Source organism: Cottoperca gobio, chromosome 11 (genome assembly GCF_900634415.1).
Source record: "Cottoperca gobio chromosome 11, fCotGob3.1, whole genome shotgun sequence".
Classification (NCBI taxonomy): Eukaryota; Metazoa; Chordata; class Actinopteri; order Perciformes; family Bovichtidae; genus Cottoperca; species Cottoperca gobio.
The window spans coordinates 10,230,637-10,251,103 of record NC_041365.1 but is presented as its reverse complement, the minus strand read 5'-3'; the positions used below and the strand labels follow the sequence as shown (position 1 = coordinate 10,251,103).

General features: G+C 43.9%; 1 protein-coding gene across 1 annotated transcript in view; it reads left to right on the top strand.

The window, feature by feature from the left end:
* Positions 1 to 20,467, top strand: part of LOC115015461 (RNA-binding motif, single-stranded-interacting protein 3-like) — a 185,299-nt gene that overhangs the window by 134,556 nt on the left and 30,276 nt on the right. Inside the window, 4 exon segments of the mRNA XM_029442799.1 lie at positions 8,208 to 8,278; positions 8,280 to 8,315; positions 15,219 to 15,262; positions 18,584 to 18,680. Of these exon segments, the coding sequence (XP_029298659.1) occupies positions 8,208 to 8,278; positions 8,280 to 8,315; positions 15,219 to 15,262; positions 18,584 to 18,680 (248 nt within the window).

Below are 20,467 nucleotides of genomic sequence, written 5' to 3'. Positions count from 1 at the left end.
ATTTTTGCGGTTATTGCAGCAAGAAACCAAAAAAGCAATGATAGTGTCTTTAACCAGATGAAGACTGTGAGAAAATAAGGCAAAAGAGACGGAGGATGTGTGAGTCCATGAGTAACAGAGAAGATTTTTATGAGGGAGAATGACAGAAACAAATCGTGTGTGTGTGTGTGTGTGTGTGTGTGTGTGTGTGTGTGTGTGTGTGCGGCTGCTCTTTTGAAAGTGAAAGAGCAAAGAGAGCTGCACCTGCAGCTTCTATCAACCAGTGGAAAGCTCCTTTCACCACGGCTTTAATTACAGTCTCTGCAGCTCTGCTCGGCTCAGACAGGCTGGTCTCCACGCAGCCAACCAAATCCTCTCACACATAGCTGCCTTCCTCTTCCACAAAGTCACCTGATCCCTAATCAGCCACGGTGCCACTCTTCATCGATCCCCAATCAGTTATAGTAAAGGGGAGGCTCTGCAACCCCGCTCGCGCACCCCTTCTCCCCTTATTAGTCAGGTGCCCTGCTTTCATTGATCATAAATCAACGTCACTGGCAGCATTGATCGTCAATCACCCCCAGTGACATTATTGATCTGGCTGGTCCCTCGGCTATAGGCCTGCTTCAGCCCTCGGCCCACATTGCAGCCCGGCTGTGGCGTATTGATCCCCCTCAGATACAGTATTAAGGGCTTTTTATTGATAATTCATTTATTGTGCTGTAATTTCATTTTCTTTCCTGTCCATACAGTTGTTACTGGAAGCCCCTACGGTGGAAACCTAGTTAACAAACACACAGCCTTTTTTCTACGCTTCACCATGCTACTCTAACTGGCTTTCTTCTATTTGTAGCTTGAAGCATATTTTCCGCCCCTGTTCAAATGCCATTATCAATTTGCAGTCAATGGCAGCCTAAAGGTTAGATAATCCTTCTTATAACAAAACATAATCACATGTTTGAATCCCTGGGCCATCAGGGACATTCTAAGAGAGGCAAGGTACTATTTCGCAACATGCGGTTTTTCTTTTGAGTTTCATGCTGTTTGTAATGCACTCTGAGTGAGAATGTGTGTAACTCTATGAATGTCAACCAGTGCGGCTCTGGAGAACACCGTGCATGCTCAGCAAAAATTCTTCTTGATAAATAAACCTCAATTATTTTTGCTGTAACATTATTACAAAGCTGAGTAAGAGGCGAGGCTGAATGCTTGAAGTAAATAATGAAACCTTCGCAATGGACTAAACCCACGCTTATAGAACACTTCATTGCGTCTTCTGAGGTGTACTTGCAGAGCTCAAAACTGATTTATTCTGATACACTGTCATATATCCCGAGAAATCTTTGCCGTAGGTCTGGTGGATGGGTAGTTCTGTTACAAGCCCCCATCTGTATGATTCATCTCTATAGATGGGAGGTTTCACGGGTCACTGGAGGCGTTGGCAGTGTTATTATACTCTGCTAACAGGGACAGAGCTGGCTTCACTGTCTGCCCACACAGCCAGTGACACAGACGGTGGCTGCAGTGGTCAACTCCCCCCCCAGGCAAAGTTCACCAACAGCTGCTCTTAAGTCCGTCTGCCACAGTCAAAACGGTTTGCCATGAAAAGAGAGCTCCACAGACCAGTACCAGTTTTATGCCACAAGAGAACCAATGAATTACACTTGATATAAATTCCATGAAAACCGTTGTTATTAGTATTTCTTGTTACTGTCTTGTTACAGGGAGGTCTCTTTCTTTTAAAGTTCATTTCATGGGAAAATGTGTTATTGCAACATTACTCCAGATGCACGGCAACATTGTCATACATTTGTGCTACTTTTGTATTGCAAATGAAATGACGGCATATATAAAAAAATCCTTTTTGTTTTGTTGTTCCATAATGTCTCTCTCAGTAAGCCATAGAAAGTGTGTCTCTGGACATCTGCCCACAGTTTGTTTGTCAAGCGTGATCTCAGTCTTAGATCATTGTGCTCGTCCAAAGTGTATACATCAGGTACTGTAATGTGAACATGAATTGCCTCAGAACAACCTAATATTTTGTAATTGTCCTGTCTACAATCAAATCCGATCGGCAGGGTAATAAGACAAGTCAACATCACAGCATAACAGATCTCAACATCCGTCCATGTAACCAGCTTGTGTGTTTATAATGCGAAGCTTCTGAATCAACAGGGTCATAGTGTAAGTGCTACTGTAAGTCAAAGACAGCTGAAATATGTGTGATTGCAAGGACGTTTCATCAGTTCAGTGATGAAGACCTTGGGGTGAGTCTCTGGACCAAACAGCCAGTCTACTTGGCTCACGACTTGTCTGTGATGTATTGACGTCACATCGCCGGTTGCACAATGTAGTGTTTTCTTAGCTGGGATTGTATTTCAAATCCACTCTGTAAATAGTGTTTTTCCTTCTCATACTATACTCTTACAATTTTGAAGCAACCACAATGCGGCTTACTGTAATTACCACCCGGGCCAGCTGTGCAAAGCGGCCACAGATACTGAGACCTACTGCAACAACTAAAATGTTGGCAGTTTGGAGCAGCATGTGTGGGTTTAGCATTAGAAACATCTGCCACGGCCACTTTAACTTTGCAGCTGACTACAGGAACCAGCGACACACAACTATGCCATTTGGAATGAATGCGGTCCGGACTGTCTGTTTGTATAAATGTTATTTCAATGTACAGATGGAGGATTGTAAGTCGTTTATTAGAGCTGGGAAACACGCGTGCACTGACTTATACTCACTCACACAACTCTGTCTACTCTGTTGTTTTTAGTAATTTGTTTACTCACCATGGCAACCTTAGCAACTGGAATTAGCTGATTAAGCTAACATGAATATCTAGTTTAACTGGTACCTCAGAGCTTGTCTCACAGCAGTTGGCACTTGCTGCTCTCACTTTCACTGTACAAGCAGATTAATTCAGAGTCAGTACTTTGAAGTGCAAATGTGCTAAAATAATTATGGCGGTATTTATGCAGAATTTTCTTCTTCCACCTTTTCTGTTTATCATTCCATTGATTACTGCGTATTCCTGGACTACCTCTTAGGTACCTGTGTGCATGTTTTAGTGTGTAGTGACTGTGCCATAAGCTTTATCTGCTCAGAGTCAAACAGACGTACAGACGTACAGACGTACAGACAGACGTACAGACGTACAGACAGACGTACAGACAGATGTACAGACGTACAGACAGATGTACAGACGTACAGACAGACGTACAGACAGACGTACAGACGTACAGACAGACGTACAGACAGACGTACAGATAGATCTACAGATAGATAGATATAGATGGATAACCACGACAGAGAACGATGTGATCGAGAGACGGTCTGAGAGAGTGAGAGATGGATTAGCATGTCAGAGACTCCCTACATAACATTACTCTTGTTAAGTGTGCAATAGCTCATCGATCAGGCTTCTACCGCCCGCATCCAGGGCTCTTCCCTCCACTTCCTTCCCGTAATCCATAATATGAGCTCAGGCCTGTAACTGGCTGGCGTGCTGCAGGAGTGAGAAGCAAGGCATTGTTGACATCCTCCTCCCTCTACTAATCTCACTGACTCATCTATATAGTATGGATCATAAGGGGGAAACTGGACTGCGCCTGTCACTTCTACCATCGCTGAGTCGCACTCCCCTCTGTCTCTACCCGTCACTGTCTCACCATGTCTGTTTGCCTCTCTATGGTACTGTATCCGCCTTTGCATCTATCACCCTCTCCTTCTCCCTCTTTGTCTCGCTCTCCTCTCAGTGCCCACTCCATTCATCGGGCCGTGTCATTGAGCCATGTGCCGTCCCTGTCAGCAAAACGACTGGCAGACTGTCTTCATTTCCACGCTGAAAGATGCGAGGCGAGCGCGGCACTTGTGAGAGCTATTGACTGGGATCTGTCAAAACCCTCCCTGTAGGGAAGCTGCTGTCGCCTGCCTTCCTTGTTGGCGGCCATTCTGAGCTTGCCCGTTTCACTCTGAAAATGGCGACATATATACTACTCCACTGTAGTTTTGGTCGTGTCCCTTCTTGTTGGTCCTGTCCACCTGTCATATGTTTTTCTATCATAGCCACTTCATCGGTGTCTATTTCTAGAACTCTGTATCTTGTGCTCCCTTCCTCCTCATGTCTCTCTCTCCCTCTCTCTCTCAGAGAAGAGGCAGATCGATGAAACCTAGCTCTAACGAGAGGAGCTCTCTATGAGATCCGAGAGAGAAGAGGTTAGTATCGTCACAGAGAGAGAGCGCAGATAGCCTCTCTCGAGGACGAGAGCTAGACTCGAGAGAGTCCGCGAATATCTATCTAAGCAGAGATAGAGAGAGAGCTAGAAGATAGATAACTCTCTCTCTCTCTCTCTCTCTCTCTCCTCTCTCTCCCCCCCCCTCTCTCTCTCTCTCCCTCTCTGACTCTTTTTTTCCCCCCTTTCCCATAAGACACAGCCTCCTCAGTCTGGGCAGACAGGTCAAGTTGGCTGATGGGAATCAGACAGTTGTTGATCCAATTAGAGATCCCCTCGAGCAGTGTCAGAGTAAAGCAGAGTTCTTATAAAATACTGTCCTCTTTCTTCCTTTTTCCTCTTCCCTCCAAACACATTCTTGCAGTAAAATCGCTTTTTAGACTGACAGACACTGATTTTGGTACAAGTGGCTGAACAGTTCCTTCTGTTCGGCCTCTTTAGGGCTTTGCACACACCAAGAGCAAAGCAAGGCCAGCCGTGTTTGCCTCCAAGCCCTTGTGATAGACCTCTGTTGTAAATGTCTTGATGGTGAAAAGCTATTTCACTGAGCAAAACCCTTTTACCCAATCCCTCTGCAGCTCGGGGGCGTAACTGCATTGATTTCACCATTCAGGCCAAACAGACCTGCAGTCCAATTCTGAAGCAGCGAATAAATGTATGACATGCTGGCATTGATGCGTTGTAATGCACGTGCTACTTTACATTCATGGATCAAGATGTTATTCAGCTGGCCTTGCGAGACCATCCGGATCACAGGCAAGCCCTATTTTTCTACAGATACCAGAAAGAAAAGGAATGGTAAGATCCGGGGTCCTCGCTGCGCTGGCTGTTATTCTGCAGACAAAGAGCTGATTTCCCCCAGATGCAGGCCCATAAGAAACAACAGTACCAGCAATGATTACTTATGCAACACTGCGCTAATAAGTGAAACTTGCAACAAGCTTCAAGCTAAATGACTATTGTAACTGCACTCGTACAGACGTACATCTGCATGAACTTGTTGGTTCATTTTTACTGGCTGGTAATGTCTCTATTGATGAGCAGAAAGCCATGACTATCTCTTCAGAGCACGTCTGGAGCGTGATGGAGCCAAGGCTGTGATCAAATGAGGCTAGCAGCCCAGACGTCTTAATCTCAATTACCTGTCGAGCACTGCTTCTCTTGCTTTGGTGTACACGTGTGTCCGTGAGTGTGGCTGGTCTTTCACATGCGTATTTTCTGTGGTCACCCCTCATTAACGTGTTTACCAGTTCCTACTGCAACACACATACAAAACAATTAGGAGCTCCCATGGAGCACCTTGTTAGCAAGGAGGAAGGAGGAAGCAAATTGGTTCATAACTGAACCTTTTTCAGGTGGCCTCCTACAACACATGCTCCGACTTGGAGCCTATGACCTAAAGACGCGGCATCAGCAAGCTAACATGAAAAGCCAGTGGCCTAGTTTATTCTGGGCTGTGCCAGTGATGACGGTGTGTGGTGAGAGGTCTAAGAAAGGTTTTCAGGCTGGCAGCAGTTTGTTTTGTGTTTTAATGTGTCTGTGGGTATTTTCTGGGTGTTTTCCAGGATTCTAGCAGAGAGACTGTAAAAGCATAAGGTGTGTGTGTGTGTGTGTGTGTGTGTGTGTGTGTACCAGGGCTACAGCGGTGTGAATGTGATCACAGGGTGGGTGGGGTGGTATGAGGCTGTTGATCTTGGGCTAGAGTCTTAAACAAATTGGCTAGCTCTCTGTGGGAACTTGGGATGTAGTCACAGGGGTAACGTCAGCATGCTCTGTGTCAGATTCTCCAAATGTCTCCGATAGCTAATTATCTCCCAGAGTGCCAGAGGAGAGGTTTGGTAGAGCTTTTGTTGTTTTTCTTCTGCAGTGTCTCCCTTCCCGGCAACATTCTCCTGGGCCAACTCTGATAAGTTTGGTCCCATAGTAGGCCCTAAAGCCACATAAACACATTAAGTTTTCATTTTTCTTGAGAAGTTTGTTTGTATGTGTGTGGCCTTTATACACACACACACACACACACACACACACACACACACACACACATACAGTTTTGTCAGTGCCACACCATCTGAGACACCTACTGTAAAAACTAAATAATTCTCTCAAATGTGACAGAAAATGTAAATGAATTGACAAATAATCACGTTAATGCCCAAATCCTTTCATTCACCTGAAAAGCTCCCTTGTCACCAGTTAACTTCACATCAGCCCGTTTTATTCCTGTCACTACCTTGTCAATCCCGACAGCATTTCTTTCTCCCCTGTCTTATGATGCTGCATTATTATCAAGGCCCAAGCGCCTCCAACATCTGGCAGCGGAGATTAAAGCGTCAACAATTCCCTCGGTAGGTGCCATCTCTGGCTCAGCGTGATGAAAGGTCTCGTTGCTCACCTCCCGCAGACGGCCCCGTCATTGGCCTGTGTCGTCACAGAGCGGCCGTGTCACGAGCTGCCAGGCCTGTAATGTGAATGCGATGACAGCAGAGCCGTCAGGTCCCTTCTAAGCCACCAGGTGCAGGGAAGCCGTGGTTCAGTGTTTGGACAAGCTCGCTGGCTCAGTGTGTACTGTACTGTTGCTGAACTGTACAGCCTTCACAGGGAACGAGTGTTTGATCCAGGTGTAGATTCTCACTCTGCCTCTGTTTCCCACTTGTTTCTCCCACGGTCACTCACCTGTTTTCTCTTATCGGTTTCACTCTCCTCTTTCTTGTTTCTCTCACTCCGTCTGCACCCCTGTGTGTCTTTTAGTTTATCCAACTGTCTCCATTCCCATCTCTCATCTCCACGGTCTGTTTCCAAAGAGATTCCGATCTCGCTGACGCACACTGAAAAGGGGACGGACACTGTGAAGACCTCCAGATCTCCAGCCAAGAGAGCCACCCGTTTCTCACGAGAGAAGCTCACCAAGAGCATTTTCCCTCTCTGCTTTTTTTCCCTCTTTCTTGTATTGAGCTTGTCTTTCTTCTGATTTTCTCTCTCTCTCTCTCTCTCTCTCTCTCTCTCTCTCTCTCTCTCTCTCTCTCTCTCTCTCTCTCTCTCTCTCTTTTCATCAGGAGAGTCCTTTTCCTGAATTAATTTTGGTCTCTGCTGGTGCTCACCTGCAGCTCAAGTGTGAGAAAGTGCCCTTTGAGAAGTTATCTTTATTGCGGCGTAGGTCATCTCAACACTTTCATCAACCTTTTATCAGTAATTATGCATACAAAAGGCTGTTGATACAGAGACAGCTTAGGTGAGGTTGCCGTAGAGAGGGCTTTCTTTCTTTCTTTTTAATTAGATTAATAACAGAGTTTTCATGTCATGTTTTCCTGCTGGTTGATGATAGACACGTGCCAGATCTGTAGTGAGGACACTTGTTTCAGTCCTTTGTTACTTTTGTTCTCATCATGTCAGAAATGGTTAGAGTGCCCCCAGTGTTCACTCCGAGAACAGCAGCCTTAATACTATGCCAGCCTTTACTCAAGCAACACAGCCCAGTGAGGCACTAATGGTTGTGCAGTGGAAAAATGCATAACATTTCAAATAAAAGAGAATATGCGTGTAAAGTAAAACGCGGAGGGATTACTCATCAGGAACAGGAACGCCTTCTAGGAAAAAAAAAGCTTTGGCTGACAGAGCGGTCCTGCATTACCATCTCAGAGGTATTTACAAGAGCGATTACTGTGATTATTATTTCAACAATACCCTGCGATGCTCTTTCATGGGCTGCCAGGCTGGGCCAGGATAGTGAGAGCCTGCCAACATCGTCGGTCTGGGAATTTTTCTAGGAGCTCCATAGGAGGGCGAAGAGGGAGGAGGGAGGGAGCGATGTAATGGTGGAGGAAGAGAAATGCAACACAGTTCAAAAGGGCTTCTGTCCTTCTGACGGGTCACAAGATGAAGTCCTCCTAACATGATTTTGTCCTCTCTCCCCCCACCCTCTCTCTCTCTCTCTCTCTCTCTCTCTCTCTCTCTCTCTCTCTCTCTCTCTCTCTCTCTCTCACTCTGCAGCTCCAACGGAGCCTTTGCTGTGCAAATTTGCCGACGGAGGGCAAAAGAAACGCCAGAGCCAGAGCAAGTATCCCTCAGAACGGGAGGCCGTGGCACAGAGAAGGCGAGGTAAGATGTTACACCAATGCAGAAGCTGTCCTACCTCAACATGTCCCTGAAGAGTTTTTTCTTGTTATCTTACAGGTGCAGATCTCACTGTATACTATCATAGAATGTATTTTTTATTTCTGCATGAGGATCCTCTGATGAGCAAAATGTACAAGATATGAGATGCACCACATCAGCAATATACATTTTTATCAAGGACCACTCATCATTTAAAATGAAACTAAACTATTGTTATCACAAAGACCCTTTTACGTAATTTATTCTGAGCTTTCCTGAATGTCCAACTGTGCAATGACTCTGAAGGGGTCAAAGTCATCGGACAGGAGTCAATGTTAAGAGACAGGTGTTACAACCCCAGGAGCTAATCTCACATTTTCAGCTGACAAAATATCATCTTGACTCTCATACTGTCAGTACATCTGTAAACGCAGCATCACTTTTTTGAGATTTGTCATGTTCCACCCTCAGTTAAAGATAGCATGCGACTGTGCTATTTCATTCTTAATGTTAAATCTCAGTTGACACTCTTTCCATTCATCCATGATGACGTTCTAAACGACACCTTTACCTCTGATGTAATGCTTTTTCTAATAACAAGCTCACCCTGCTCACAAGACGCCTTGATAAGTTGTCAACATTTGGCTTTATGTAAACCATTACTGCTACTGTCATTTGTATTTACTCTAAGGTATGGAGGCGTTAAAAAAAAAAGAAAAGAAAAACACCCCAGATATCGATCAAAATGCCCCCGGATGTGTAGGCGCTGTCACGTAAATTGCATCTCAAGCCGATCGCCTCACTGAACACGTATATTCCCACCATACATCAGAAACCAGAAATTGGATGCAGTGCTGTAGTAACATATTCATCAGCAACATGTGGAGGCAAGGTTAAAGTCTCTTCATAGGCTACCAACCAGCGATACTGGGAAGGACACACAGAGGAGACTGGTAGAGGAGTGCTTCAGACTGGACTACATAGAATAGAGTGAACACACACAGACACACATTCAATGAGGCTGACAGTTGTGCTGAAACTGCAAGGTGGGGAAGCCCAGGAGAGATGAAATATTTGTCCTTCAGAAAACACATACTCTGTGTGTGTGTGTGTGTGTGTGTGTGTGTGTGTGTGTGTGTGTGTGTGTGTGGGTGTGTGTGTGTGTGGGTATGTGTGTGTGTGTGTCTGTCCATCACATGTTCAGCAGCCCTAACACACCTATAAGCCAGTGAAGCGTGTTTAACCTAAATCACATTGCTACATCCCCTCACAGGCCCACACATTGACAGGGTTAGCTCAGTTGGCTGGAGGTAAACTGAGATGAGTGTGTGTGTGTGTGTGTGTGTGTGTGTGATAAGGATAAAGGAAAAATCCTACACTGTCAAAATATAGGAAACACCCCATTTGTCCTTTCGCTGTATTTATTCCCCACCCCTTACCTCATCTACATTAAACACACACTATCTTTTGAAACTTAAAACAGCTGCGTACTGTGTCACACCGATACTACCTCCTGTAAAATGTGTTTATATATTACTAATTTGCTTTTCCAAAGACGCTCTGAAGGAAACACAATTGAAGTGTGACACCTTATAGGTCTCAATAAGAAAGTTACATCAAACAATGAAATTAAACTACAAGCTAACCTTTAAAAGAAAGAGACACACAGTTTCTGTTTGTTCAGACAGAACTTAAAAGTAAGTTTAAGAGGTGGCGCGAATGCATACAAAATCAATAGAAAGAAGCCGGCCCAAATCAACACTAAAGACACATACTGTGTATGAAAGTTGAAGCCGTTTCAACTTGAGTGAAACATTTGTGCGTCCTGGGGCTTTATGACTTTGGGGGCGAAAGGAGAGAGACTGGAGGGAAATAACAGAGCAACCCGCAGTTTGTGGAGAGTTCAGGCAGAGGCTGCCGCTGAGCTGAACACACAAGGACACTCACAGACGTGGTCGGTGTGTCCATTGCTAGCCACAGATAACATCTGTTTCAGCTCAATTTAAAGTTCTTCCTGTTCTCTCAGTAAGAGAGAAATCCTTTCTCTGTATTATCCCCCTCTCCATCTCCATCTCAGGCCCTCTCCCTCCCCCCATGTTTCACATTACTCTCCGATAAGGCACGGCGGCATGACTGAGAGGCCGAGATTTAACAGCCCGAGTTCAAGGCGGTGTGTGTGTGAATGTGTAAATCTGTGGCTGAACATTAAATGCGCTCGAGTGTGCGGACATTTATTTGTTTATATGTGTAAGTGTTTATGTGCTGTTGTTTTGCCATCCTTGAGGGAGCCAGTGTGAGATTTAGACCTTTTAGACCGAGAACGTTTTCTATAAATCGGGGTCATTTTCCCGCCTAACATCACAGAGAAATATTTGAATCAAAATCAAATACGGAGAAGAGAATGCTCTCTGCACACTTCAGTTGCTTTTCTTTATTGATTCATCATCAGTTATTTGTGAATAGTGTTTCCCAAGTGTACTTGCATTAAAAAGCACTGGTGTGCTCTAGTTGATGTCATTAAGAGCTCTGGGATTTGTACTGAGCTACATGCAGGTCGAGTGACTGAAAGTTTGCCTTTATCGCAATAAACTTGAATTGAACTTAAACATGCAGAGCCTTATTATCTCAAATGTCTCTCAACCTTTATAAAATAAATACATGAAATGAATAAATAAACATCACATATAGGGAGCGAGAAGAAAAGAAGAAGAACATGAGGAGTTTAATGTTATCCTATATCCCTACACATCTCGTCTATCTCATCCATAATACTGATCGAAAATAAGGTTAAGTTTAGGATGACATTTAGTGTTTGGCGTGTTGTAGTGACTGTTAACATGAGGATTAAAGGACAAGACCTTTACACCTGGTATTAACATGCGATCTGATATGGTATCTGGGTATCTAATCACACAGTAGGCCTTTGCATTCACACCTGGTATTAATAATCATTCTCATTATCTCTGCTCACAGTGTGATCGGATCTTAAAATGCAAATTAGGAACGGGTCATCTGTAGCTTTTTGCCTGGCTTCTTGAGAGAGCAAAAGGACGCTGTTTTGAAGTTGGGTTGTATGAGTTACCTATCCATAGTGGGTAACACCTACAGTAGATGACGCGAGACACGCCCCCACTCCATTGCCAAAAACAGTCATTTTACCTTGTAGAACACAGAAGTGAGTGTGTGTGTGTGTGTGTGTGTGTGTGTGTGTGTGTGTGTGTGTGTGTGTGTGTGTGTGTGTGTGTGTGTGTGTGTGTGTGTGTGTCCTTGTGGTCATTGATCAGCTGTACAGGCAGGGCAGGGGGGGAGATAGGCATCACATGTTAGTCCGTTTATCAGAGCTGAGGCCATTCCTCACCTTGCTCCCTGGCAGGCAGATGAAGGGGAGCAACAGCCCACACCATCCATGACTCTCTCCACCTCCTCCCTCTCTCTATCTCTACAGTTTATCTCACTCCTGCTTGTACCTCTTTCTCCCACTCTCCTCCTCTCTCCGTCTTTAAGCACTCTCTCCTTCTTACCATCGCTCTCTCTCTCTCTCTCTCTCTCTCTCTCTCTCTCTCTCTCTCTCTCTCTCTCTCTCTCTCTCTCTCCCTCTTTGTCTGTCTCTTCTTCCCCGTGTTTGAAGTCTTTCCAGATCCCACAGCAACATATGGAGAGCAAGAGGGAGAGTGACTCACTGAGACTAAGAGAAAGAAAGAGAGAGGGAACACATTGCATGATCAGTCAGGAGTTACACGGGGTTGAGTGCTGCAGGGTGGGCTGATGGTGAGGATTGAGAAATATATGACAGGTTTTCTTGTAAACTACCCAAAGTGGGAGTCGAGAAAGTGCTGTCTCTTGCTGTCTCATGCTGACAAACATATTAGTCACTGCATCTTTTTTCTCTGCCTCACACACACTTACGCACACACACACACAAGCGCCATGGGTGCTCATTCTTTTCTCTCTCTCTCTCTCTCTCTTTTCACTTCCTCGCTCTCTTTTGCCAACACACACTCCTACACACAAAAACTTTCAAAGTCACACTTCTCAAGCACCTACTCTAGGGGAATGAGTGAAGATGAAAAAAACATCCGGCTTTCCAGTCTGTGTGAAAGCCTGACAGATGTCTGTGTGTGTGTGTGTGTGTGTGTGTGTGTGTGTGTGTGTGTGTGTGTGTGTGTGTGTGTGTGTGTGTGTGTGTGTGTGTGTGTGTGTGTGTGTGTGTGTGTGTGTGTGTGTGGCCACGAGACGGGGAGAAAAAAATAGAGTGTGAATCTGTGTATGGAAGGTAAAAATACAAGAAGGGTGTGGGTCAGTGTGTGTGTGAGTGGAAACAGATACGATGGCCCGGCTCAGTTTTCCAGCATAAGAACAGTACGGCACAGGTGTCCTTACAGTTGCCTAAAATAGGCTTTCCTCACCCAACCCTTTCTTAGGATCTGTGTGTTAAACATATGGAAGCTTTTTTTTTAACATTGAAAACTCATTAGTAAGACAAAATGCATTTTAATACACCCAAGAGCACAGATGAAAAGAAATGAATGCAACATCAGAATTCACAAATTGTAAAACTTGAACAATGATTGACTACAAGAAGCAGCATTGAGTTACACTCTGATGCTTTTTTGTTTGGATCCAGCTGTCATTACACCATATTGTGTTTATTGTTTTGGGTTTAATTATGCAAAATGTTTAAATTCATACTCTTTGTGAAGAAATCTTCTGTTAAATCATCATATTAGCTGCATGAAGTGAAGACGTGTAACTCGATTTCAACCTAATTAAGCATGCAAAATGAACACACAAAGCTCCTCCCTTTATGAAAGCCTCGTCTGTCCGTGGCAGCTTTTCTTCGGGCCAAGCTTTGTTCACAGGATGTGTACAGCATCGAGTTTTTTCAGTCTTGAATCAAGCTCAGAGAAAAAAACCAGTACACAGACTGTCTCTGTCTTTTCCTTTCTCCTTGTGACGGCAGAGCCAAAAGCTGGCTGCATCAGTAATCAGTCATTGGCCATGGAGGGTCTCTGGTCAGGAGCTTCTCTGCTGTGGAATTCATCAGCACATGGAACCAAGGGCAGTACTTAGGGGAGTTATCAGCCTCAACAGACAGCTGGCCATGTCTGCCACGGCTATTAGTCTGCATTTAAAACACACACTCTCACACACGAACATGCAGTCTTGATCTCATATGTAAAAACGGTGTATAAATACAAACACAGAGACCTTTGCACATATCGACTCACAGTTAGGGACCGAAGGTGAAAATACACAAATAAAGTCGAAGATATTTAAATAACATAGGGGCTGATGCAAGTCCCTTCACCCGGTCTTTACGGTACATAAATAGCCTTTTTTTAACTCTAAGGCACTCTCACAGAAATTGAACACAAAGGTCTACCGCCGCTAACACATGCGTCCACACATCCCTATTCAATTGGTATAGATTCTCTGCTTTTGCTCACTCTGTGCTTGGTCCGGGCTCACTGATCCCCCCTGCTCCTCTGAGCCACTATTCCCTTAACAGTATAGCTCAGTGTAGGTAGCCCTCTGGAGGAACAAGGGCAAAAAGGTGGTAGAGAAAGACAGGAGGGGGGTAGATTAAGAGATGAGGGTTGAAGAGAGGAAGGTAAGGGGAGAAAGGAAGAGAATGCAAGATGATGAAGAAAGAAAGGAGAGGGAGGGAGAGCAAAGTGAGAGAGAGGAAGGGCAAGAAAAATGGAGTGTGTATGTGTGTGTGTGCGTGTAAGTGTATGCTGATGAAATCTGCCGTCCTCAGCAGCCTCCCGTTAAAAGAAATCGGATTAGCTCTCCTCTGGGAGAGAACCTTCAGGAATGCAGATGACGGATTGCGGCGCACAGGTTTCTCTCCTAGACTCTGAGAGGGCCTCACACACACACACACACACACACACACACACACACACCATCAGCAGACAAAGAACTCAGTTTTCCGTTAACTCCTTTTCTCTCCAAAGGGCATTCCTTCATTTCCTCTCATTCATAAATACATGATTGTACGTGATTGAAATAGAAAAAGACACGTCTTCAATACCAATTCACTTTGTCCTATTGACTAAGCTTTTCCCTACATTGGCTTTGTCACTTGTCAGTTTTTCCAATTTGAAAATGAGTTGATTTTGATTTGATTTGATTACATTTATTTTGAACAAAAAGAATCAGGATATAAATTGTGTTATTCCCCAAGTACAATAAAGGTACAGCAAATTATCTGGGTGACATTGATGCAGGAACATATCGACAGATTTCCCAGAGACACACAGAACGTAGCGGCACAAAGTAACACACAGGTGACAGTGACAAAACGCAGTACAATATACATGCACATGTCCAATACCATTTAGACCAAGTTATTAATCTTACCTGACAATGGTCTAACTACTAAAGTGTCGTGACTCAATAAAATACCAGATAGTGATTTCTGTTTCCTTCTCAGTTTTTGGTCCTACAAGTCTGTAATTAACAGTACTTCCAAGTTTTGGGAGATATGCTTATATGATTTCTTGCAGAGACTTGGATGACATTAATACTACTCTCATGTCTGTACGCTCTAAATATGAAGGTACAGATAGACTGGGAACAGGGGAAACAGCTCGTTTGGTTCTGTGGAAAGGTTAAGAAAACCACCAACACCAATCAGCACCTTATATCTCATTTGTTTACTCACTACAGAATAATAAATGTTGGCAATAAATGGACAACATTTTCCAAAATGTTGAGCTTTTCCTTTAATTGTATGAAGAAAAATACAGACAAAAAAAAGATAAAGTTGTGAGCAACTTTGTTATTTGTTGTCTTTTCAATTGTCTGATTTCCCCTTGTTGCATTTTAATGTAATGTTTTTTCTCTGATTCAACTTAATTTGTGATTAATCCTCCGTGTTTATTGTTTCTTCTTTTTCAGACTGGCATGGCGTTAACATATGATCCCGCTGCAATGCAGAATGGGTAAGAGCTTGACGGTCAATCCATCTTTGGCCCCATCTAATACACTCACCTCTTGGCTCATAGGACTCCAGTCAATACAACTGCCATACATAAACAATAATGTAGTGGCTGCACTTTGTTACGGTTTGATTAGAAAAATCTATATGGACTTCAAATATTGGTTTTCATTGGTTGGGTGAGGTGAGAGAAGTTTGTGTGTGTTTATGCGTGTTTGGGTCTTCATCCGTGTGTGTGTGTGTGTGTGTGTGTGTGTGTGTGTGTGTGTGTTTCTGTACCTTTTATGTCATGATTTAATGTGTGCTGTGGAAATAAATGACCCGGCAACATGTTTTATTTTTCCCCGCTGTACTGAGACAGGAAGGAGAGTTTTGAGGCTCCCCTTTATCTCCCTCTGGTCTCAGTCATTCACAGGAAGCTCCTCATTCCCCGCTTCCTAAACCACTTATCCCCCGATGACTCTGAGTCAATCTCAACCAAAATCTGGATGAATAGCATCACTCATTACACACAGCCTGTCATGTAAAAGCCTGTCACAGCCAGCCACAGATATTTGTGGTAAGCAACCGACCTGCTGGCAAAGTTTAGCTTTATGATCGTGTTCCAGAAAAAAAGGAAAATAGGTGAATTCAGTAGCATAGAATGTAAAAGTAGTCCATTTTATTCAAATGCTAATGCAATGTAAAAACTTTAATAAAAATAAGCTAGCAAAGAATGCAGAAGTATATAGTCCATTTAATACATATGTTAATGAGAAGTAGAAAATAAAAACGCAGTTGACCTAAAATCGTAAAACAGAAATGCCACTTCACATTTGCCAGACTGTGCTTAGTGGTTCATCAAAATTGAAATGCAAATTGGATTATCCCTCCATCCAACATTTCTTATGCCGCTTATCCGGTGCGGGGTCGTGGTGGCAGCAGGCTAAGCGAAGTAGTCCAGACATCCCTCCTCCCCAGCAATGTTTTGCAGCTCTTCCTGGAGGATGCCAGGTTGACCCAAACCAGATGAGATGTATACAGTAATCTCTCAATGGGTGTACTGGATCTACCACGGGGTCTCCTACCAAATAGAAAACCAAATAGAAGGCGCCCAGGAGGCATCCTGATCAGATACCTGAACCACCTCAACTGGCTCCTTTGAAGTGAAGGAGCAACGGCTCTACTCCGAGCTCCCTCCCGATGTCTGAGGCCCTTACACTATCTGTCAGAGTGAGCCCAGCCACCCTACAGAGAAAACTCATTTTGGCTGCTTGTATTCGCAAACTCGTTCTTTTGGTCACTACCCAAAGCTCATGGTGATATGTAGATTGGGAGCCTAGATTGACTGATAAATAAAAAGCTTTTCTTTCCAGCTAAACTCCCTCTTCGCCATTAAACCTACCTGCCTGGCAATTTAATGTATCATTTTACCCTCAAGTCCCAGAGATCTTTCAACTCTTGGCGCAGCAACTCTGTCCCAACCCGGACGGAGCAATCCAACGTTTTCCATGGCCTCAGACATAGAGATGCTGATTCTCATCCCGGGCTTCACATTCGACCGCAAAACTCCTCAGTGCGTGCTGAAAGTCATTATCTGAGAAGACAACAAAACCACATAGTCTGCAAAGAGCAGAGAAGCAATTCTGATGTCCCCAAACAAGACACTCTCCTTCACCCGGCTGCACCTTGAGATCCTATCTATAAAAATCACAAACAGAATTGGTGACAGCCCTGGATGGGTTCCACCATGTTGTCCCAAAGCCAAGAGTTTGACTTCTTGCCAAGAATACAGACACAGCTCTCACTCCGACTCGTAGCAACAGCCCAGGTACCACGTACTCCCGCTGTACCCCCCACAAGACTCCTCATCCCTTCACACAGTCTGAGATGCCAGGGGTCAGCACACCTAGGGCCTCGCCTTTGCCTGCTGACAATGAACCTGACCCCAATGTCTATCCCTGCAGGTGTTGGGCCCTCAGGGTAAATTGGATTAGTTCATTTAAAATATAATTATGATGCAAATGATCCATATATATACTATTGTGGGACTGAATTTACATTTTCTAGTTTGCATTAACACATATTAAGATGAAATCTCATCTTATAAGATATCTTATAAGTAAAACTTCTAAGTATGTTTTGTTGACTTTAGTTGAACTTCTTCACTGGATGTGTAAAAATTATATTTATAACTTAAAAAAATATGTTTTCCCAACATATAAAATTGTTTGGAAGTTTCTTTGTTTGACAAAAAGTCACATTTCTAAGTTATTTTGCTGTGAGTTAGACTTTAGAAAGGGTCGACTTCCTGTTTGACCTCTTGTAAACTAAATATTATAAAACTCCAATAAGAGAAATTAAAATGTATTTATTTGGAATATGGAAGTTGTAGAGCTACAGAAAAAGGACCGCAAACATCATTCGCAGATATAGAGCATAATGAGAACCCATTGTATTTAACCACGTTTTACAGCTTGGGTCTCTGAGACCCCAAACAGAACAACTAAGTTCAAATATAATGTAAAACATGAAGAGCTGAAACTGTATCTCAAAGTCATGCCTAGTACGTAACTTGTCTAATATCCTCGGCCAGTAATATGATCTTCAGCTCAGGTGACGGAGACTATTGGCTGTTACACTTAGCCTCCCAGGGGATCACAGCAACATTCGGTTGCTATAAACCTTCCGCAATGAGATAAACTAGCGAAGCCGACCACCTCGCGTCTCTGCTGCTGCTAGTGTCAAACCTTACCTTCTTGAGATGCATTGAGTTTTCCCCAAGCTCAGTCTACAAGCTTGCTTCTTAAGCCAGCCATGCAGCACGGTTCAGTGTAGCCTTAATACTAGAATCCACGTTGATGAAAAAATGCCGACAACCTCGTACTTTATACGACGACAAAGCTCAATTTGATGTGATAAAACCCGACTTTTCAATTGAGAACGCTATGAGACACTTCATGAAACTTTTATGTGGCGTTAGAAATACAATAGAGGGTGTTTGCTCTGAACAAGCAGCAGGATAAATCGACTGGTGTGTGTGTGTGTGTGTGTGTGTGTGTGTGTGTGTGTGTGTGTGTGGTGTGTGTGTGTGTGTGTGTGCTCTAGTTTGCAAGTGTTTCTTTCTTATATAGACAGAGAAGCATTTGTATAGACAAAGATCTGTCAGTTAATACACCATTTTTGTGTTAAGGGAATAGAATTTCATGTTTACATTTTGTTCTGTAAACCTTATATGAATTTGACAAGCTAATCATGCTATGTCCTCTCCTCTTCCTTTACTCTTCACCTGCTTTCCAATTATCCACCCTCCTCACCCTCTTTCTCTCCCTCTGTCTCGCCTCAGGTTCTACTCCTCGCCTTACAGCATCGCCACCAACCGCATGATTGCACAGACCTCCATCACGCCCTTCATCGCTGCTTCCCCAGTTTCCACATATCAGGTGGGCAATAATGCACTGCATTATGGGTAGATTGTTGTCCGGTGTATGTGTAATATGAGGGTTTGCTTTGTGTAAGGGGATAGAAGAGAGGGGGCGGGCTGCAAAACAGCGTGAGGTTCTCTCTTCTTCTCACATCGTTTCTTTGCTGCTCCAGCTGTGCTCGATGACATCTGTTTCGTAGGCGGCAAACACAACAGGCATCAGAAAACAACAACAAAAAAAAGGATTAAAAAAAAGGCTGACAGGGTAGAAAAAAATGAAATCACCCACTAAGATTGAAAGTTTCAAGGAAAAACGTTTTTTTTTTTTTTTATTTTATTTTTACTAACTTGGATACAATCGCTTCCTCTTCCAAAGTGAATTTCCACATTCCTCACGGCTGTGATCTGTAGAGTAATGAAAGAGAACAGAACAGGAATGTGAAAATTGGGTGTGTGAGATGTCACGAGCGTTAACCGTTTTCCGACACCGCACATTTCACGCAGTACCCTTTGCCGAATCTTAACATCAAGAGGCACTGCCACTGTGCCCTCTCGCTCAGACACTATCGTTTAACATCGGCTCTGTTTGGTATGCAGAGACAGACAGACGAGGATAGTGAGCAAGAGAGAGCAGATGAAGGATAGATGGGGAAAATAGAAAGGACAGATGGAGAGAAAGACAACTACGGAGAGGAGGACGGATAGTACGGGTGGTAGTGATGGCGATTGCTCGGGTGGGGGGGGGGGCAGAGGAGGGGTGTTGCTGAAGGTTGCTGTGCCCGTCTTTGAGGCACGCTTGATTAAAACTCTGGTCCAGTACCTGCGGTGGAGAGGTAGGAGAAAGAGGAGGAGGGAGAAAAGTGGGCCAGGGCGCGTCTCTAATCCGCTCTCGGAAGGCTTCCCAAATTGATTTATCAAAAACAATGGCCAGGCTTTTGAGGAATATTAATCCTCACAGTTTCAATATCGGGCAGCTCTGCCACCGCTTCCTGTAATATTGCCCTTCAGCCAGTCACGGCAGGAAGGTGAGTCCTTCATCTTCTGTTCAAGTACAAAGAGACATAGGAAAAACGAAAAGAGGCAAACCAGGCGGCCACAAAAACCAGACAAAAGGAAATCGCTTCCATTTATGATGGAAACTATTGCCTTTGGTAATGAAAATCTCAAGGTGCATAGAAATGACTGCATATGCCATCCCTTCTTCTATGTTTATGTTGAGTGGATATTTTTTGACCTACTAGTTTGGTGGCTTTGATTTATCAAATCTGCAAATGACCCGTGCCAACAGCAATGTTCTGGTGTTCTTTCAAGCCTGCCTCCGGTGAGCTTGAATGATGGTTGGCTTTTTCTTTCCCTGGAAAAAATGCTTTGATGATCCACATGACAGGAGCCAGCCAAGGCCAGATCACTACCAAGATCTCAGCTAGTGCCGCCAGCCAGCCGTGGCCTGGTTTACATCACTGGCTCTCCAGACTGGCTCACTGGCTGACTAAATATGTTGCTGGTTGGATGTGTTGCTGGCTGGCGCACTAACTAGCTAACTGGTTTGATGGGTGTGTAGCCAACTGGCTGATCGTTTTTATGCTTACACAAGCTGTGAAGTTCATCCAAAGGTAGGGAGGTTCTTAGGTCATTCATAATATGCCGCATTCACATTGAATAACTGTATTACTAACTGTTGTGAAGTAGAATAAGAAAAAACTCGATCAGAGCTGTTTTAGGTCCTTTGGGGAAAATCCATTTCAAATTCAAAGTCAGTCAAGACAAGTCTTCAGAAGCAAAGTCTTCCGTAGCGTTTTTCATCAA